This window comes from Tiliqua scincoides, chromosome 9 (assembly GCF_035046505.1).
Source record: "Tiliqua scincoides isolate rTilSci1 chromosome 9, rTilSci1.hap2, whole genome shotgun sequence".
In the NCBI taxonomy this organism is placed as follows: Eukaryota; Metazoa; Chordata; class Lepidosauria; order Squamata; family Scincidae; genus Tiliqua; species Tiliqua scincoides.
The window spans coordinates 18,086,173-18,108,045 of NC_089829.1; the positions used below are offsets into that span (position 1 = coordinate 18,086,173).

Sequence of the window (21,873 nt, forward strand, 5' to 3'; positions counted from 1 at the left end):
TTCTGGAGGAAAAGTCCATGTAAGCCGTACTGGACATGAGCAACCTCCTGGTTTTGGAAGTAGGCTCCTCAGAATGCCAGATGCAAGGGAGGGCTCCAGGATGCAGGTCTCTTGTAGTCCCGTGTGCCCCCTGAGGCATCTGGTGGGCCACTGGGAGAGGCAGGAAGCTGGTGGGCCCTGGGCCTGATCCAGCAGGGCTCTTCTAATGCCCTTATGGGGTGTCTCAGCTTCTGCCTCTCCTCCTGCCATTCCCTAGACTGGAAAAGGGACATGGAGCTGAAGAGGAAGTGCGGAGGAGGACTGGGACTCTGGCCTCCTCTTGGTAGGCCTCATCTATGTCATTTCACATTTGAGCCAGCGATGACAAGGACTTCTATGGAGGCTGTGACTGCTGTCCAACTATGGTAGAAAGCCAGGGGTGTGTGTGTGTGTGAGTGAGTGAGTGAGAGAGAGATGAATTGAATGCTCCCCTTGTGTGAGTGTGTGCTTGTTTATGTGTACAATCATCTCTCCTGAGAACCTTTGTATATATAATTCATGCAGGGCAGAATTGAGGAACAGGGGTGTTCATAGTGTCTGTGTTCATAAAGGTACTATTACTTCCACATCAGTTGCCTCCTTAGTGGCCTGAAGACTTTCACCGGGAACGCAACGTTTATTTTACTGTCCTGTGCAGCATATAGTTGACTCTAGTGATGGCCTCTGCTGAGAGATGAAGCTTGATTTTTTTTTTTTTGTCCAAAGGATTGAAAGAGCAGTAGCAAAATCCCTGATTAGCAAGAACAGAGGCACACCTGGGCATCTCCTTGAACCTAGTCACAGAAGACCCTCTCTCTTGTCATTGTCTAAACAAGTGTTGGTAGAGCTCTGTTCTTATGTAGCCCGTCCTTCTCCACCCCACTTCCTCTCCCACTCTGTCCCTCTCCCTTTTCCAACCAGGGAGTGGGAAGAGGGAGGTGAGTGCTGTTCCCCCTCCACCTAGGAGGCAGCCTCAGTGGTCCTCATGTTGCCCACCCGCCCCGGTTGGGCCTGAGGCCACCTCTGTGCAGTGGAGGCAGAGCAACAGCCAGGCAAGGGCCCCTGGCCCCGCCCCTTGGGGTCTCCATAGCAACCAGTTCTCAAAGCAATGCAACACAAAATACCGCCTGGGTGCAGTTCTTCCTCTTCGTTGCTAGGGGGCGGCGGAGCGCCGCTCTGGGATTACCTCTGCTCATCTCTATGGTGAGCGCCGCCGCCACCGGAAGCGGCCGGGGAAGAGGCGCGTGGCGCATGCGTGGTGCGCGGCTCGGCTTCTCGCGCGGCGCCCCCCTTTTTTCCCGCCTGCTGCTCCTCAGTTGGCTCGGGTGATGATGGCGGCGGCCCTGCCAGGGGAGGTGGCCCAGGCCGTGGCCACCGCGCGGGTGCTGGTGGTGGGCGCCGGAGGCATCGGCTGCGAGCTCCTCAAGGACCTGGTGCTCACCGGCTTCTCCAACATCGACGTGGTGAGGCCCGGCTCGATCCTTCCCCCCACCTGTACGCAGAGAGTGACTGGCCTGTGGGACTCCCTGCCACTGGGCGCGGATAGCCTGTGGGACTCCTTGCAACTGTGTCTGACTGGCCCGTGAAACTCCTTGCCACTGGGTGTGGATAGCCTGTGGAACACCTTGCCACTGGGCGAATCCCTGGCCTTTGCAGGTCCCTGCCTGAACCCTCCACAGAGCTGCGGAGGAGGGAGGGGGCTGTGTGAAGCCTCCATTTGCAGGGGCAGGCTACCTCTGGGTGACCGGTTGTGGGTAGGGCTAGCAGCATCTCCTTCTCTGGGGAGGGCTATGTAGCTCAATGGTGGAGCTCCTGTTTTGCCTGCCAGGGTGAATCCCTCCACTGAGCTGCAGAGGAGGGAGTGTGGAGCTTCCATGTGCAAGGACAGGCTACCTCTGGATGACCAGTTGTAGTTAGGGCCAGTAGCTACTGCAGCATCTTCTCCTTCTCTGGGGAGGGCTATCTAGCTCTGTGGTAGAGCCCCTGCTTTGCATCCCAGGGTGAATCCTTGGCATTTACAGGTCCCTGCCTGAAATCTCCAGAGGTCTGCAGAGAAGGGAGTGTGGAGCCTCCATGTGCAGGGGCAGCTACCTCTTGGTGATCAGTTGTGGGCATGGCCAGCAGCAGCTGCAGCATCTCCTCCTTCTCTGGAGAGGGTTGTAGCTCAGTGGTGGAGCCCCTGCTTTGCTTGCCAGGGTGAATCCCTGGCATTTACAAGTCCCTGCTTGAAACCTCCAGAGATCTGCAGAGGAGTAAGGGGGCCACATGGAGCCTCCATGTGCAGAGGCAGGCTACCTCTGGGTGACCAGATGTAGGCAGGGTCGGCAGCTCCTACAGCAGCATCTCCTCTTCTGGGGAGTGCTATGTAGCTTCATGGTGGAACTCCTGCTTTGCATGCCAGGGTGAATCCCTGGCATTTCCAGGTCCCTGTCTGAAATCTCCAGAGAGCTGCTGCCAGTTGAGTATGTCAGTTCTGAGGTAGCTGGTCTGAAGGTGGGACTCAGGGTACATCAGATTTGTGTAAGAACTCAAGAAGAGACCTGCTGGATCAGGCCAAGGACCCATCTTGCCAACTTACTGCATGTCACGGTGACCCACCAGATTCCTCTGGGAGCAATTTCTAGATGTTCTTATATCAGTGGCGAGCAGAACTGTTTTAATCTGTCCCCATCTGCCTTTGAGGATGTCTTTGTCTACTCAGCTGCTCGGTGGCAAAGTACCTGTTTTTGCAATCAGCATCCTTAGGGTAGATCAGAAAAAAAATCCTGCCTGAGACTTGTGGAGAGTTGCCCTCAGGCAGTGTGAACAGCACTGAACAAGCTGGGCTGATGGTCTGACTCCATACAAGGTGATGGAGAGCCGCTGTCAAACAGTGTCGACAGGTCAGTGTTGAATAGTGCAGAGCTAGATGATCCAAAACTCTGGCACAGTTTAAGGCAGCTTATCATGAACATCTGTGCCCCACATCTGCACTTCACATGGATTGTGGGAAATGTGTGAGCACTCAGTTGCAAAATGAACTTCATAAGCATAGGCTGCTTAACAATAAGTTTTCTTAACAATACGCAGAATTGGGGCTTAGTGCTCCTACATATTTTGGCCTGAAAAGTCGTGTTAAATGTTTTGTGTACTACTCTTAGCTGCCACAAGTTGTATAGTATATGTATTGTGTGCTGTTACCTGTCCCAGAGTATACAGTTATCTGTCTCAAGAGTACACAGGTGATAAATTCTGAGATCTCAGCAATCAATCTCTGCAATAATTTCATTGAGATGGTTTTTTGTTAGGGGTTAGACTTTTAAAAGTCCCATTTTCAGCTGAACAATAGCAGTTCTGAAGTCAGAGCACAGTGCAAAACGTGACTGAGCACTGCCAGCATCTTCACATTATCATGTCAGAACATGACTGATATAGCTTTGTTATGCAGATAAAACCAGTTAAGTTGCTAGATGATTATTGTAGGGTAAAGGCTAGAAAGCCAAATGCATTGTTGAGCCTCATGGTTAACTGGGAAAGGGAGCCAGAAGGTGTCATATGAAGACTAGCTGCTTTGTTACTAGCTTCTGAATCATCTGCTTCTGACTTTCTACATATGTACAAAATGTTTGTGTTCCATTAGTTATGCAACTAATGACTTCTTGTAGCTGAAATTATGGTAAAATTTTTGTAAACCCGATCTTTCAGAGCTTTAGTGCGCAATCCTAACCCCTTATGTCAGTGCTTTCCAGCACTGGCATAGCGGTGCCAGTGGGACACGTGCTGCATCCTGCAGTTCAGTGTCACTCTTGGAGGCCTCCTCAAAGTAAGGGAATGTTTGTTTCTTTCCCTCAGAGCTGCATTGCCCTTAGTGCTGGAAAGCACTTACATAAGGGGTTAGGATTGCACCCTTATTGAGAGAGCAGTACAATGCATTTTGAGGCCTACTGTTCAATTAGAACCATCATAAGAAGAACCCCACTGAATAGGGCCACAGGTCCATTTAGTCCAGCTTCCTGTATCTCACAGTGGCCCACCAGATGCCTCAGGGAGCACACTAGACAACAAGAGACCTGCATCCTGGTGCTACATCCTTGCAAAACCTAGCATTCTGAGTTAGCCTACTTTTAAAATCAGGAACTAAAATGATCAATCACTGGGTTATTATTCTAAACATTGTCATTGCTGAAAGGGTGACCCACATGACAATTGGACTCTCCAATATCTTGAAATATGATCAAGGCTTGTATATTTTCTCTTCTGTCATTTGCATCTAATGAGTTCCTAAGTGAGAAAAAGTGCTTATGTCTGGTTATGATCTGTTTAATGACATCACTTTCTGCCTTATGACACCACTTTCGGCCCTCAGCAGGCATCATGAATGCTATTTGTCCTGCTGTGTGAAATGAGTTTGATATCCCTGTTATACACGGACATACATCTGATGCTGGGTGCATAAACAAAAAACATTCTGAACATTTCAAAATTTAGCATTCAACACAAAGTATGGTTGTACGCTGCCTTCTTTTTTTTGATTATTGCTGAGATAAATGCAGTGGATAAAACTTAGAATAGGTTCAGATATTTGGGAGAAGGGGGAATGATCACTTCCAAGAGGGCTGAGCATTTGGATGCTCCCTCACATCAGATCTTCTGCAGGTTGAAAACTAGCTCTAGCAGAAAGACTCCGCTATTTTCTGTGATGCTTTAACTTTCCGTCTGCCAGGAAGTTTAGGGCTGGGGTAACATTTGGACATGCTGTCCCCCCCATTCATATTCTGAAGTGTTACGGTCCCAGGAATACTTGGGTGTGAATGCTTTTTCTGAATGCTTGAATCAGCTGAGCTGTAGTGCTGGTGATGGAGGCAGCTGATAGCAGGGGTGGAGGTGAGAGCAGTAGCAGTAGTGTGGAGCATCTCTTCCCCTGCAGTTTCAACCAGTCTGATCAGTAGTTCTCAAACTTTTAGAGCTGGGACCCACTTTTTAGAATGAGAATCTGTCAAGACCCATCAGAAGTGATATTATGGCTGAAAATGACATCATCGAGCAGGAAAATTTTTAACAATCCTAGGCTGCAATCCTAACCACATGTACCCAGGAGAAAGTCCCACTGATTATCATTGTTAAAAGCATATACAGAGTAGTCTGTTAAAAGTACAGAACTGTAATGTTCCCCCAGATGCAGTCACATTCCCGGGTAGCATAAAATCTAAAATATTAAAAGTAAAATATTGAAATGAATAGGGACCCACCTGAAATTGGTTCATGACACACCTAGTGGATCCTGACCACAGTTTGAGAAACACTGATATAGATATATGTATATATTGAATATTTTCTTAAATGTTGATTTAAAGATGAAGAAAAAAATGAGCAAAAATTGAAGGTTGATCAGATACGTGTCTTAGAGGCAAAATAAAATGAAGTGAAACCAAGTCTAAGTAAACAGTCCCTGTCTAAAGGACACTTGCATAGACTGAAGAGCCTGTTCCCCTCCATTGACCATAATGTGTCATATACTGTAATTATGGATCCCATATAATGATCAAGCCAGTATGGTTAGTGATGACAGTATTGGATATGAACCAGAGAAACCAGGGTTCACATCTTGCTCAACCATTAATCTTACTGGAATCTTTTAACTCTGAGGTATTCAATCTGTGCGTCCCTCCTCCCTAGTGAGGCGTGGCTAGCCTCCAGGGGTGTTGCCAGGCATCTCAGGGAGAGAGGCTGCTCTGCTCCAGTGTTGCCTGCTGACTTGCTGCTTTTCTGCAGCTATGAATGAGGTGGGTGAGGCAGCGTGAGGCTGGGAGGTCATGTGAAACATGGTGTGGGGAGGTGGGAGAGAAGGCTGGCTGGGCAGGCAGAGGTGCCGCATCTCATCATGGAGCTCTCTCCATGTGCAACCTCGCCCCAAGGACTACATGGCCCAGTGTGTCCCTTGCCCTGGGCATCCTGGGTTTGGTCAAGGCTGGAGGAGAGAAGAGTTCGGAGGTGCTGCATCTCAGGGAGAGAGGTGGCTGGCAGGTGCTCTGCTCAGCTGCACATGCTGCCTCCTGACTTGCTGCTTTTCTGAGACTGAGAATGAGGTGGGTGGGGCAGTGTGAAACATGGTGTGGGGAGGTGGGAGAGAAGGCTGGCTGAGCAGGTAGGCAGGCAGGGGCGCCGCATCTCATCATGGAGCTCTCTCCATGTGCAACCTCGCTCCAAGGACTACATTTCCCAGTGTGCTCCTCGCCCTGGGCATCCTAGGATTGGTCAAGGCTGCTTGGGAAGGAAGGAACCAGCCTGTTCCTAGTGGGGGGGTGTCCAAATGCCCCAGCCTGCATCCCTCCGTCTTGCCTGGGGGGAACAGGGGTGGCATCTGCATGTTGGGTGTATGTGTGTGAGCAGCCCCCATCTACTTTGGGTTGAGTTGTAATCTTGCTGGGTGTGGCTGCAATCCTTTCCACACTTTCCTGGGAGTAAACCTCATTGACTCAAATGAGGTTTACTTCTGAGTATACCTACATAGGCTTGGGGTCTGTGTCAGCTTAACCAAGGATCCTCACCTTTCTCTTTTTCCTCCCCCTTCAAAAAAGAAAAAAAGCCACTCTTGATGGCTTTGTCTCCAAAAATTGATTAAAAATTTAAAAATCCCCCTTCCTTTTCAGCCATCCCTTTTTTCTCCTGCCTCCTTTGTTGGCTGCTATTGTAAGACAAAAGGCACAAGCCTAGCTAGGTCTACTCAGAAGTCAGTCCTATTGTGTTCAATGGGACTTACTCCCAGGAAAGTGGGGTTAGGATTCCAGCCAAACAGTCTCTGGGTCTCAGTTTGCAATTAGCAGATACACACAAAACAAAGTCTTCTCCTCCTGCAAATTCATCACTTCCCCCCTCCCTTTCCAAAACCCTCCAGGTGTGCTGCTAACACACTCAGGGCACAATCCTAACCAGGTCTACTCTGAAATAAGTCCTATTTTGTTCAGTGGGGCTTACTCTCAGGTTAGTGTGGTTAGGATTGCAGCCTCAGAGTGCTGGCAGCCTTATTTCTAGTGTATAATTATAATACCTTCAATCCCCATTTTGGGGGTAACTGAGATGAGGTGTTGTAATGGGGAGCTGTGGCCAATGGCTACCAGTACAAGGCTCAGGGGAGGTGTGAGCCAGAAAAGTTCGAGAACCACTATTTTAACTATTCACTCTTACTTAGCCTTGCCTGCCTCAGTGGAGGGTTGTGGTAATAACAGGAGTGGGGGGGGGGAGCATGTACACTCCCTTGAGCTTCTTGGAGGAAGGATGGGCAGCTTATAAAAAAATAAATATAATTTGCAAGGCTGTAATTTCAGACAAATGCAGCAAGGGCTGTTCTTGTTTCTTAACCTGACATAGTTGCAATTTATGTTTCTAGATTGATTTGGATACCATCGATGTCAGCAACCTTAACAGACAATTCTTGTTTCAAAAGAAGCATGTTGGAAGATCAAAAGCACAGGTAAGAGAATTCCTGAAGCACAACTTGGTATGCAGTATTGGTAGCTATATAACTCTTGAAAAATCATGCCTGTTGGTGTTTGGTGCAAGTATATTATCTGTGAAGACTATAACCAGTTCAGCCTCTAATATTTTGTTTTATCATAGATAGTTACATTCTTGAAATGTCCCAGGTGTTGATGGATGTTTACTGGGTGCTTGTGCATATTCATAAGATCATTTTTAATATAACGTGTGACGTTTACATTCGTTTTTGAATGACATAATAGCAATGTTGAGGATGTGTTCTTGGTCTCTTTCAGGTTGCCAAGGAAAGTGTCTTACAGTTTCATCCAGAAGCTAACATTATTGCTTATCATGACAGCATTATGAAGTATGTCTGCTTTTTTGTTTTTAAACATTTAAAATTTTATATAAGCCTTACAGAGAAATCCATAAGTTCAAAGTCCACAAACACTTTTATTAATCATGACTGCCCATAATTTCTGTGTTTGTCAGTCAGTGGCCCGTTGATGGCAGAAGGTGGGGGGGGGGGCATAACCCTGCAGCTTGGAGGTTTGCTCAGTCACCCAGTAATGAGTATTTTCACTCTTGGGTTATTTTGAAAGAAAGGACTGGAATTCAAGAAGTGTGTTAAATTGTCAAACTTTACATGCTTGTATTTGGGGGCATGCTGTATTTCTGTCCTTCAATATGTAGTTTTGTAGCTTAAACACTGAAAGGATTTTAAGAGAGTAAACTCAATTCCAGACCCAGTAAGTTTTCAGTTGGAATGAATACACATAACATTTGAGAATAAATCTCTAGGATATTCTGTCTGGCAACAAAGCAGGCAATTCCTGTTTTAACAGGAAGAAGAGGAAACTATATAAATTAGAACAAAAGATGGTAAAATCTGACTTAGAGAAATGTCAGTTTTATAATCTGAGTCTCTAACTGACCCAGAAAGATAGCAATTTATCTTTTTTGACCTGTGTTTGCTTCGTTTATGGAAGGACATAAAAGCTCAGAAGACTGAGATGTTTTTAAAATGTATTTACAGCACTATCCTATACATGCTGACTTAGAAGTAAGTTCAGTACTCCTCCTTGGGGTGTACTCCCATGTATGCAGGTAGAGTTGTCGTTGTAATCCAGTGATTTTCAGCCTTTTTCATCTCGTGGCACACTGACAAGGCACTAAAATTGTCAAGGCCCTCCATCAGTTTTTTTACAATTGACAAGGCACATGATACTGACATCTGGAGCTTGTATCTCCCAGGGGCCCTACTAACAAATGATCCTCCCCCAGACTCCTGCAGCACACCTGCAGACCATCCGTGGCACACCAGTGTGCCATGGCACAGTGGTTGAAAAGGCTGCTCTAATCTATTCACCTGTTCTGTGTGGTGGATTATAGTACCAATGCAATGACCAATACCCTAATGTGCTGTTTACCAGCTAATGTATCCACATAGTGCATTTGATGTATCAGAACCAACAGACATTTACTAAGCTAGCTGTAATGGGTCTCTGTTGTCTCTCTGCAGCCCTGACTATAATGTGGAATTTTTCCGGCAGTTTACACTGGTTATGAATGCCTTGGACAATAGAGGTGAGATTTCTGTTTGTTGGTATGAGACAACTGCGATGTGACTTTTGAATCAGGGTGAGCCACGCTTTGCTCTCTTCTGACATAGGAAGACTTGCAACCTCTTACTCTCTCTCGGCTTCCCTGTGTTTTTTTTTTATGAGTATCTGTCAGGGATAGCTGCGCTTCTGAAAACGCTGATCTGTTCAATCAATGCTAAAGAGTTTCTTCCTTTCACAGAGAAGGTTGCAGTATTGAGCATAGCTGTTTCTTTGGCTCAGTGCCTGAAAAAATGGAAATTGAGACTGACTTGAATGTCTGGTTTATACCAAAAACTGTCAGTGACTGTCTCAATTCTTTGTGCAGCTGCCCGTAACCATGTCAACAGGATGTGTCTGGCTGCTGACATCCCCCTTATAGAGAGTGGAACTGCAGGGTACCTTGGTCAAGTAACTGTTATCAAAAAGGTGGGTCAGTGCCACGTGTCCTCATTTGCAATGGTGTTAGGATTCCTAAAATCCTGTTTCCCATTGATGATGGAATGAAGTTTCTCATATTTTCTTTGTCTTGCAGGGACTGACAGAGTGTTATGAATGTCATCCTAAACCAACACAGAAAACCTTTCCGGGCTGTACAATTCGCAACACTCCTTCTGAACCCATCCATTGCATTGTGTGGGCAAAGTATTTGTTCAAGTAAGTTTTGTTTTTTTTTAAAGTCAGTACTAAGTGTATTCTTTCCAACTTTCTGTCCGAAACACCCCACTGGTGTTCCTTGCCCTGAAAGCACAGGACATGTCTGGGTCAATCCTGATTTCTGAGCCTGGTACTTTGTGAAGTGGCACTAGTGTAAGATCTGTCTGACAGAAGAGGCCTGAGCTTGAAGGCCTTGCATCTCCGGTGCCTGAGCTTTTGGCAAGTGAGCTGGCAAACTAGGCTGGCCTTGTTACTTCACTGTGTTGTAATTCACCTTGAATATGAGTTTCCTGTAGAAAAATCTTAAATACACTTTGAATTAAATTTAAAAATCTTAATCATAATCTCTGTAGTTCCTCAACAAAAGAAGTTCACAAATTGGTTTACATGGCTAAATAAAGTGGTTCCCTGTTCCCAAAAGGGCTTGCATTCTAAATGGAAGCAGCCACTGTGTTGGGGTGAAGGACATTTGCTTTCTCTCTGCTAAATATAAGAGGAGCACAACTTGCAAAAGTGCCAGTAGGCTTAGTTAGTGACTGATTGATTTCTCAAATTTCCATGAACAGTTTGGACATAAAGCATCTTAGAATTCAGTTGTAGTGTATCTTTTCCCAAGTTCTTAATATTTCTATTACTTGCTTGTTCGGAGGAAGTTATATTTCCCTTAACATTTTGTTGGTGGAGCTGTGTGTTCATGTGTGTTTAAAAACTACATGTTGAATGTAAGAGTATAAGAATGCAAACTTTAAAAATAACAAGCACATGTATATGTTTAGGACAGAATGCAAACCATACATGAATTGTTAGCTTTTAAAGCTAACTGGTGAAGAGGCAGTTGCGACTAACCTGGAAAATGTGTGTCTTGTGTGTTTTTAATATAGTCAATTATTTGGAGAAGAGGATGCTGATCAGGAAGTTTCTCCAGATAGGGCTGATCCTGAAGCTGCTTGTAAGTTTAAAATTCTTTGCTCATCCTTAGTAGACCCACAGGCCTTTTGTTTTAACCAGAACCTCATTACCTCTTGATACTCCTTTTGGAATCCAGGCAACTAGAGAGTTCCTCCTCTGGTTGGGGATCCCCTTCTACACAAGAATGTTTCCCTTTGTGCCCTACCATAAAATTAACCCTTTACAAACAAGAAGCTTGGGTTGCTGGTTAAGTTCAAGTTACCCTTAACCTTTACTCTCAAATACTGGGCATTAAGTACTGCTTTGATCCATAGTTTCAGTAACTGAACCTTGCTAGTTCAAAAAAGCTAATGTTAAAATAGGCCAGGATTTGCAGAAGTGCCAGTAACCCTCTAAATATTCCAGAGGCAAGAGCTCTCAATAAAATGTAACTGTGTCAAATGAGGTATCTTAATGGCAAACATAAAAGAATATGTTATTGACAGGGGAGTCAGCAGAAGCTGAGGCCAAAGCAAGAGCGTCTAATGAAGATGGTGACATTAAACGTGTTTCAACCAAGGAATGGGCTAAATCAACCGGATATGATCCAGTTAAACTCTTCACTAAGGTATTAGTCCCGAGCAAATAGTGTTTAAACAGATCCTTGCATATGCTTCTCTCCAACTGTTGAGAGCTTCCAAGGAGGCCCCAGTGCCACCTGGGGTTAGAACAGCAAGTATGTGGGTTTGTAGCATTGCCAAGGCTCTGGCACTCTCTCCCCTGGAAAGCCTGCCTGGCCCTTTTTCTCTTTGCCTTTGGACAGATTGTGAAAACTTTTCTCTGTTGTGCCTTTCTCAAAATCCATTTTGGAGTCTTTGGCCAAAAAGCAACATTAAAATGAATGAAATATTATAAAACTTTGGGGGGGGGGGTGGAAGTTGGTGAAATAAAGAGCTTTGAAATTTAAACACATTCAACCATACAGTTGTGTTGTACATTACTTTTTACTAGTAGTACAAGTGTCTAGTGTTATCCACTGGGGTTCCCTCACAACTCCTTTCACTTCTGGAGGGTTCATGTCAGGCCAACCTGACAGGTTTGGGACCTGTGTATAATCAAATCTGCAGGTAACAAGGGCCCACTGTATTCCTCTGGAAGGGGAAAGCAGGCAGTGATAGGGACTGATCTGGGAATGAATTGCCCATTTTAGTTCAAGAACCTTCTGCTTTCTGTAGATAGATACTGCAGGATGATAGGAACTGTGGTGTTCATCACAGCAGTAAAGCAGCACATTAACTCTTCTTAACCAAGGGGTTAACTTTGTCACAGCTGTGAGGACACCTAGTTGAACACTAGCTTGCTTTTCAGCAAGCCAGAGTCACTTAAAGGTTCTTGTGGTGGAAGTGCACTGAGCCTAGGGCTGAATTTGGGGGTCTCAAAGACTCTGTGTTGGTGGATCTAAATGGTGGTAGATGCAAAATCTCTGAGGAGGAATTGAGCCAGTGTGCATTGCTCCATATTAGGCTTGCTTTCCAAATCTTGTTTTCAAGCTTTTCAAAGATGACATCAGATACCTTCTAATGATGGATAAGCTCTGGAAGAAAAGGAAACCTCCAATGCCCCTGGACTGGAACGAAATACAAAATCAGGGTAAGCACTCGCTTGGCCTTTGGTAGCACTTTTAAAACAAAAAAACCAAAATGTGTTCTATTTTGAAGAAAGTGTGGGTTTCATTGTTGGTGTCCCAGTAGAGCTGCTTCTTGTCCTCCAGCAGTACTCTTTTTTTTTGTTACAATGCAATAGTTATGCTGCTGCAATTCCTGGGTCCTCTCAGATTAAGGAAAAAAAATTTCAGTGGGTGAGTGCAGATAGTTGCTGGAATACAAGATGAGCCTGTGAGGAAACTATGGTATGCACATGTGGAGATTACTCCCCTTGTGGTGGTGATGTTTTTTCAGTTATTCATATTTATTTGAGGGAGCAGCAGCAGTGTCATTTTCAGCTTGACAAGCCCACCCCATTTCAGAAACTCAACTTGGGAAACGTATAGAATACGCAGTGGACTTCAACAAGAGTCATCTTTTAAGCAGTGACTTGTTTTTTGAGTGGGACTTGCAGGTGTGCACAGTCTAGTTCACATCAGACATCACAGAGAGAACATGCAGATCACCTCTGTCACAGATGCTTTTGCAATGGTGCTGGTTTATGTGTGCAGCCGCAAATCATCAAAGTTGTGAGAGAGCCAGTGGTTTATGCACATGTGTGAACCTGCCCATTGACTCATTGAATTAAGGTAGCTTCACGTTTCTATGAGGCTTGTAAGAGTAGTATTTGCAAACAGTTCTAAGGACACATTTTCATGATGATTAGTGTGATAAAATTGTGTTGTTTGAAAATGAGCTACATTTGAATTTGGTGGGTTTGGAAATGATTTTAAAGAACAACCGTCTCAGTATTTGCTGTGTTTACAGAGAACAGCACCTCTGATCAACAGAATGAATCTTCCTTGGGCCTGAAAGACCAGCAGGTTCTAGACGTTAAGAGTTATGCACGCCTGTTTTCTAAGAGCGTAGAGACGCTGAGGGCTCAACTAGCAGAAAAAGGTGATGGAGCTGAACTTGTATGGGATAAGGTTAGTTCAGCAAATGCCTGGGCATGCACGTTGCACATGGAGGAGTAATCTGGGCCAGTCTATTGAATTGTAGCCCAGCACTAGTAACCAATGTGCCTAATACACCAGAAGTAATTACTTGTGGAAAGGATCTGCAGTAGCTGAGCATGTGGCCGACAGGTGTCTCACACACACAGGCACAGTCCCATCAAACAGATTTGTTGCACCTTGGTTTTGTCAAGATTTCTAAAGTGAAGGTATATCCAGAGCCCACTAGAGGCCACAGAGAGGAAGCCCCACTGAAATGATTCAGAGATTTCTGTACAGCCCTCTTCTCCCTTGTTCTTTTCTAGTGAGGAAAGGCAGTTGAGGCAGCATGTTGCAGCCTGATGGATGCTCAAATGAGCCTGTGCTTATCAATTCAAGACAAAGCACAGGCTTAACACAAAGCTTTTGTTCATAATGACCCTGTATTGTCCTTATTCCCACCTGTAAGGCCTGGTGTTGAACTGTTAAAGTAGTAGTCCTGTGAGCCTTTGCTCTTGATTAATCAGGAGCTGTATTTACAGTGGTCTCAGGGCACCTGTGTTGGCTGCTGCTTCTGGCTGCCAGTAGAGAGCCTTCTTTGAGCCCTTACCTTAAGAACATAAGAACAGCCCCACTGGATCAGGCCATAGGCCCATCTAGTCCAGCTTCCTGTATCTCACAGCAGCCCACCAAATGCCCCAGGGAGCACACCAGATAACAAGAGACCTCATCCTGGTGCCCTCCCTTGCAGCACCTTGCTTTGTGCTCCTCATAAGGAAGGATTTGCTACTGTGGCTCACCCACCCTTGCAGCAGTACCTTGCTTTCACTTCTGAGGAAAACACAGTGAGACTTGTCTGTTGGGGGAGAACAAGCAAGGTGTTGCCCTAAGGCTGAATTAGAACAAAAAAAAAAAAGCACTTTTTGTTGCTTCCCTCTCCTAGCTAAAAAAGGTTAGGCAGGAGAGACTTGAGCCACCCGTAAAAACTGCCTGGTGTGTTTCCCTCCAGGAGAGTAGTGCAATAAGGCTGTGTAGTAGTGAATAGTGAGTAGTGAATAAGGCTGCAATCCTAACCACACTTTCCTGAGAGTAAGCCCCATTGAACAAAATAGGACTTACTTCTGACTAGACCTGGTTAGGATTGTGCCCCAAGTTTGTTCCCTGGGAACTTGCTGGGAAAGCATCTGAATTCTGTCCAATGTAATCAGACTCTCTAACACTGACATTCAACTTCTGTTGGCTCTCAGAGTGTCCTGCTACAAAAATGTTTAGTTCGGGCGGGGGGGGGGGCAGGGTTATTATGTTAAAAGGTAGAAGTGTGGAATGCTTGATGGAGCCCTGGGCTCTTTAACCTGTTCAGGTTCATGGGTCAACTTGCTGACCTGCATTATAGGATTGTTGCTGTGGAATCCTGAGCTGCACAGTGAATGTGAGATTGGGTGTACGCATGGGGTTGTGCCTAAGTGCCTTGTATTTACACTGAGAACACATCCTCTAACACGAGCTGTGTTGTTGGCAGGATGACCCTTCTGCCATGGACTTCGTCACTTCTGCTGCAAACCTCCGGATGCATATCTTTAGCATGAGTATGAAGAGCAGATTTGATATAAAATGTAAGCCTGAAGTGCCTGAGCTGACCTTTTCGGCCATTGCTCTTTGCTGTCTGAAAAGGACTGAACCAACTCTCTCTACTTCTGCTTCTTTTGCAGCAATGGCTGGAAACATCATCCCTGCGATAGCTACCACGAATGCCATCATAGCTGGCTTGATAGTGCTGGAGGGCTTAAAGATTCTCTCGGGGAAAATAGACCAGTGCAAAGCAGTAAGTATAGTGCTGTATTATCTCTCTGTCTCTGTTGTGAGGGCTTGTTCACACTGGATGTTTGATACATTTTCTCTTATCCTCTAAGATTTTTCTCAATAAGCAACCAAACCCAAGAAAGAAGCTGCTTGTTCCTTGTGCTTTGGATCCTCCCAATCCAAATTGCTACGTGTGCGCCAGTAAACCAGAGGTGACGGTGAAACTTAACGTCCACAAAGTCACAGTCTTGACACTGCAGGATAAGGTAAATGAGCAACTTTTCTCCCCAAGCGTCTGTGTATTTCAGTCTATGTTCAGGCTGTGTTCACCAGCAAGAACCTGTGCCTTCTCCTAAGCCTTTCAAAATGCCCAGTTTCTCAACTTTGCCTCTGCCAATATTGGCCTGTGATCTTCCCACTCCAGCTATCAGTCTGCCTCTGGTCTCCTCTAGCTCCCTGAGAATCCTTGCTTTTGGTATGAAAAAAAGAGAGCACTCACTTTTGCTCGATTTTTTTATTTATTTGAAAACAATTTTAGTCCGCCTTTTCACTCTTAGGGGAGCTCAAAACATCTAACAAAAAACCAATAAAATAAACCATAAATCATGGCTTCCTACCTTTGTTCATGTCTTGGGTGGTTATTTGGGAAGGTCTTTGCAGATCTATTAAGCTAGTCATGCTGGACAGAAAAGATCTTAGGTTTTCCATAGCATCTTAAGATGAAGGTGTCTTTCTCTTAAAAATACAACTACCAGCAATTATTTCAGATTAGCCAGTGTCACCCATCAGAATAGCCAGGTGATTACCATCTGGTGCTAATGATAGTATTATAGTCCTGTCTCTGTTTGGATTTTGCTTTAAATGGACTGATCTATTTTATTAGGGAATGTTTAAATGTATCAGAACTAATATGAAGTTGATTTCCAGCAAAAGCTGGATATTATTATAAAGATACATTTTATGTGCAGTAAAAAGAAACTGGCTGATCAGAATGCCCTGTTCTATTGTAAACATAAAACAGTGTATCTGTGTGAGATGAACAGGATAACTATTCCTGTTTCTAAGTGCTTGTAGCGCCTTTTCTGACTAGCATCTGAAATCAACATTTTTGTCCTTTCAGATTGTGAAAGAAAAATTTAATATGGTAGCCCCCGACGTCCAGATAGAAGATGGAAAAGGGACTATTCTCATCTCTTCAGAAGAAGGAGAAACTGAAGGTATGTAGTAAGAACTCCCTTCTGTGCCAGCATGAAGTGACTGTGAAATGTCTGGGAAGCCCAGACGGAGGAGAGAAAGGTATCCTTCTATCATTGCTCCCCAGCAGCTGCTATCCAAAGGCATGTTGTCATTGAAGCCAGGAGCATACAGCCATTTTGACTAGTTGCTATTTAGAGACCTGTCTTCCATGAATTTATCTTATCTCCCTTTAAAGCACTCATTCCCAAGTTTTAGGGTTCCACGGACTGCTAAGGCAAGAATTAGAATCATCATGGACCGCACGCAACTGTGGAGAGTCTGGTCTTCATCCTCTGATGGTCTGTCTCTCAAACAGATTATCAGAGAGAGGACAGAGAATGGCCTAGCCACAGCTGACACTTCAGTGGTTGTGGCTGTGGGCAGTCCATTCTCTGCCCTCTTTGGTGGTCCATGGGAGATTGTTTGCAGAGCAAGGCACTGGAAGTGATCGAAGGTGATTTTTTTCTGAGGCCCCGGGGACCACTTCTCAGGGTCTCGCGGACCACCTGTGGTCCATAGACCACAGGTAGGGAACCAGTACTTTAAAGCCACCCAAGTCAATGGCTGTCACCACACCTTGTGGCAATGAATGTCACAGATTAATTGTGCGCTCTGTGAAGAAGTGCCCTCCTTTTGTGCCCCTCTCTTGCACTTGCTCTTGAAGGTGGGTGCCATTTTGCACATTAGGGTTTGAAAGAGGTCCCAGCTCTTGTCAAGTTGCGGATTGCTGATTGAAGCTCTGAAAATGCTCTGTTGCTTAGCCTTGCAGGTTACCTCTTGCACGTGTTTGGTTTAATCCAGGCTGTGCACCATTTCTGAAGGCCCTGTTCTTCTTTTGACATTAGTAGGTGCAGCCTCACTCAGGGCACAATCCTAACCAGGTCTGCTCAGAAGCAAGTCCAATTTTGTTCAATGGGGCTTACTTTCAGGAAAGTGTGGTTAGGATTGCAATGTTAGTCCTGGTAGGTGACAAAGGGAGGCAAAGAAACAAGTGTTCAGGCATCTTACTGTATAAATGTAAGCATGATTGAGTGTTCTTAGAAACTTGTTTCACTTTTATCCTTTTAATTTAAGGGAGGTCTTGAGAGCTACTGATGTTCCCCTGCCTTTTGCTTTTTCTTCTCATTTTGTTTGTAGCTAACAACCATAGAAAGTTGTCAGAATTTGGGATCCGAAATGGCACTCGGCTGGAAGCAGACGACTTTCTGCAGAACTATACCCTGCTGATCAATGTGCTGCACAGGTGAGGCACATTCAGTCTGTCTTTGAGGAATGTTGTTGGAAGCTGCAGTTCTGGGGAAAGGCCTCCAAATGAAGTCCACAATATTTGAATTTTTGTTATGGAGGCCAGCTGTGCACATGTGAGAAACAAAATGAAGCTTGAAAGCCAACAGTTCTACATATCACAGATGAATCACTTCCCTGGCTGCTTTTGGAACAGCACCTGTACATGGTTTTGAGCATAATGTGCTGCTTGGGTAACAGGGCTATTCATGGGGAGGAATTGTCCTCTGAAACTCCGCTGCTTGTTGACCATGGCTGTATGATCATGTCATTCTTTCTTGTGTTACCCCAGTGAAGAGCTTGGAAAGGATGTGGAGTTTGAAGTTGTGGGTGATGAAGTTGTGGGTCCCAAACCATCAGAACAGCCTGCCAAGAGTATCACCAATGGGAGTGACGATGGGGCACAGCCCTCAACATCCACAGGTAAACAGTGGCAGTGGAAGGGAAGGTGTGGAGCAGCAACCTGCCTTTGGGGTGGTGCTGGGCAGCTGTAAAAATGCTGCAATGTAAAAGAGAAGCTGCCACCAATTTGACTTTCTTAAGGCCTTTTCATTTTCTATGGAATGTAAAGAGTGCAAGATTCCAGCCATTCTACAAACTCGGCACAAAGGTTGGGGTTTTCGCAATATTTTCTTCAATTTGAGTGTTTAAACTTGTATGTTCACAGATTTGTTGTGTATGCACAGGAGACCAGTTATCTGCTCACTGAGTGACTTGTGAATTGAGCTGATCATTTACTTTGCAATTCGGCATCCTTGCTGCCTAAATAATTGGGCCCCACTCATTTTGTAGAACACTTGAAAACGATACTTGTGCGATATGTGCAATGCCTAAGCAGGGCCTTCGGGTAAACTCTGTGCTCAAAAATTGTCAACACTGCAGTGAGTCTTTCTTTTGCAGCTCCGGATGAAGACGACGATGTCCTGCTTGTGGAGACTGAGGAAGGTTCTGCAGGCAATGTTGATGATGCGGAAAGTACAAACCGCAAGAGGAAGCTCGATGATAAGGAACACACGGGCGTGAAACGAATGCGCTCAGAGCCCCCAGTGGGAGAGCAGGAGGATGTGATAGCACTAGATTGAGGGCTGGAGTGTTTCAGCCACTGGTGTGGACCAGCAGAATGATGGTTGGGGGTGTGAAATATCCTGAACTAGACCATGCCAGGTGGTCTTTGCTCCGAGAGACAGACTGCCTCTGGCTACCAGGATGTGTGCCCATTTTCATTCGGTAGAATGTAGAACTTCTCCAGTATGCTATATTAAATATTGTAGCCATCTAGTTTATAAACACTTAAGCAGTCACGAAAACAAAGCATGTTTTATGTATACCATGTTTGAAGGATGAATGGGCATGGAAAACCAAAGCCACTCCAGTTTAAGTGAAGTGGTTTTACCTCTTGGAAACTTCAGAGCGGTTTCTAATTCTGGCTAGAAAACAAGTATTTCATAGCCCTGCCTAGCTCTCGCCACTTTTCACACCCTCGGATCAAACAGTTGGAAGCAAAGATGTGCCAGGCTTCAGGTCTTCAGCTGGCACAATGTACATTACTGTAAAACAATGTTAATTTGTTATTTCAGCTAGTACTGCCTGGTGTATCAATGTTGGAAGCGGATTTCAGTGTCCTGTTACAGTTTCAGGTTATTTATATGGGATGTTTTGTAAAACTCAGATGCTATTATTGCTCTTCCATTCATCTGATGGACCAAATAAACATTATACCTACTTGCACAGCCCACCTGAGCTGGCTTGAGGACTTGTAAAGTTCATCCAGACTTCTTACTGTACTACTTTGAGCTTAAACACCCTACAAGCATAGCACAAGACTTTTCAGAACATCCTTTGCTGGAGTTGAAAAGGGAGGATTTTTTAAAATAAAACATTTTGTCACTGAGTTCATCTAAGAATCTTTATTGCTCTGCTTTGTAAAGGAGCCCCTGCAGTTATGGGTGGATGGCAGGAAAATAGCCATATAAGCAGAAATACCATTGCACCTGAATGTTCAAATAGCTTTGCATGTATTTTTTGGTAATCTGTACACAACTCTTGTGAATATCATCCCCATGTTTCAGATGGAGTGGCTGAAATGGAGGGAGTTTGTGGTAAAGGTGGAATTCAGACTTGGGCTTTTAGCTCCCGTAAAGAAATCCCAGTTTCCAGCATTCTGTTGGAGATCTCTACTTGGGTGCCTACCTTGGGTGCCCTTTAGGGAGAAAGGCGGAATATAAATCCAGTAAATAATAAATAAAATAAAGAAATACTTGCACACTAGCTTGACCAAGAAACAGAACTAGGGTGAGATGTAAATGAGTGGCAAACCAGGGAACGAGTGTGGGGTGGGGAGAAGCAATCTGCCCTGCAGACTGGGGTCACTAAAGGCAGGGTTTGCTCCTTTCCTGACAGCACCCCTGTGCTGTATTCTTAAACTTTCTTCCAGTAGTCATCCATGCCCTTGTAAGATTCAGGCTGGCTACTACAAAGCACACTAGGCTGCCTTCAAAGAATACGGGTTACATTACATTACAGGTTACAAGCCATGATGTGCATGTGCAACCTCCTGATTTTAGAAATGGGCTATGTCAGAATGCCAGATGCAAGGGAGGGCATCAGGATGAGGTCTTCTGTTATCATGTGTGCTCCCTGGGGCATTTGGTGGGCCACTGTGAGATACAGGAAGCTGGACTAGATGGGCCTGTGACCTGATCCAGTGGGGCTTTTCTTATGTAATATTTGGACAATTCAAAAAGTTGTCAGGTGGGAACCATTCTGATCACATCACAACAGCTTCCAGGTTGCTTTGGAGCTTAGTTCTAAGAGCCGAGCTTAACCTCAGGGGCCCAAAGCAACCTGGGTCCTAAATGTCTTAAGGACCTCTTCCTCCTCTTGTTGTTTTTGGGTGCTCTATTCTGAGACCCATTACGCTGTTGACTTGAGAGATCCAAGTGGAATTGCAGTGGACAGTAGGGCCTAGTCTGGTTTTTAAAAAAAATCTATGCCTTTAAAACAGGCTCCAATCTGCAAGAAGTCAGATGCTTAAACCACAGGTCTGGAGCAGAACTCATTTTTTTTATTTTGGGATCCTGGATTACAAAGCTGCCTGTTGCTATTTGCTTTCCTACATAAGCGGCATTAAAGGCTGTTATCTGTGGGGATGCTTTTATCTGTCTAATCTGAGGTATTTATGGAGTGTCAATCATGGCTGCATCCTTTGCCTGTTTGTGTGGCTGAATTCCCGGCAGTATCAGTGTTCAACTATTGAAAGAATGGCAAGAATTTAAGTTGCAATGATGGCTGGTGGGAAATAAAGCATGGTGCACAAGATATTGCTGTGGGGTCAGTGTTAAAAAAAGTAAAATATTTTTTCACCTTGTGTCAGTTCTGCCTCTTTCCAGAAAACGAGAACCAGCGCATGTCTGCTCAGGCCTTCCTGCCTTTTTGGTTTGACACATTTAGAGCAGGGGTGTCAAACATAAGGCCTGTGGCCCAAATGTGGCTCCCAGAAGCAATTTTGTCCAGGTCCCGTTATAATGGGGCTCTCTCATATCTTGAAGTTATGATCAAGATTTGCCTGTTTTCTGTCATTTGCAGCTAAGGTGTTTCTATGTGAGAACAAAGTGATTATTTCTAGCCATCGTCTGCTTAATTGATGTTACTTCTGGCCTTCAGCAGGTATCGTGAAAGTTAACTTTGGTCCTCTGTATGAAATGAGTTTGATACCCCTGCATTACAGCATGGGTACCCCCTGGGCCCTAATGTCTTAGCAGTGATACCCAAAAGCCAGTCCAGCATGTCCCACACAGGGTTCACAGAATCAGATCCACAAGATCATTGAGTTCAACATTCCACCAATGCTGTCCACAATTACATCAGCCTCTCCCAGGAGCACCTCAACATTGGAGGCCTTGAAGTCAATTCTCCCCCCCCCCCTTACTCAAGTAGTGCTGGAGGGAGAAGTGAGCTGCCACTTCCATGATATGGAAGATATAAGTGACTCAAGCCAGTGAGCCAAGTCACATGCTGGAAGGGAAAGACCAATATTGGCATTCCTTCTTCCAGGTAAAAAGATACTTTGCCTCAGTTTCCTCTCCCAGCTTGAAAATTCTGATCTATGTACCCAGTTGTGTGCAAATTACACCATCAATGTTCAAACAATTAAACCTAGATTTCAGTGGACCCTGACTAGATTCTCTGTACCAACAGATCTTCTTTCCTGAAGAACCTGACTATATTTTTAGGAGCTGAGTTAGCAACACGGGAGGCCCGCTCTTCACACACACACACACACCCCCGACTTATACA

At 45.0% G+C, this 21,873-nt stretch overlaps 1 protein-coding gene across 1 annotated transcript; it reads left to right on the forward strand.

Moving 5' to 3' along the window:
• The first annotated feature begins 1,271 nt into the window (after window positions 1-1,271).
• Window positions 1,272-19,468, forward strand: UBA2 (ubiquitin like modifier activating enzyme 2). Its single transcript, XM_066636967.1, has 17 exons — window positions 1,272-1,481; window positions 7,385-7,468; window positions 7,770-7,840; window positions 8,996-9,060; window positions 9,403-9,503; window positions 9,610-9,731; window positions 10,613-10,680; window positions 11,126-11,247; window positions 12,170-12,269; window positions 13,091-13,251; window positions 14,777-14,870; window positions 14,967-15,079; window positions 15,168-15,323; window positions 16,178-16,274; window positions 17,431-17,536; window positions 17,870-18,000; window positions 18,478-19,468. The coding sequence occupies exons 1-17, from the start codon at window positions 1,347-1,349 to the stop codon at window positions 18,657-18,659; spliced, it is 1,908 nt and encodes a 635-aa protein (XP_066493064.1). The 5' UTR covers window positions 1,272-1,346; the 3' UTR covers window positions 18,660-19,468.
• Window positions 19,469-21,873: the final 2,405 nt, after the last annotated feature.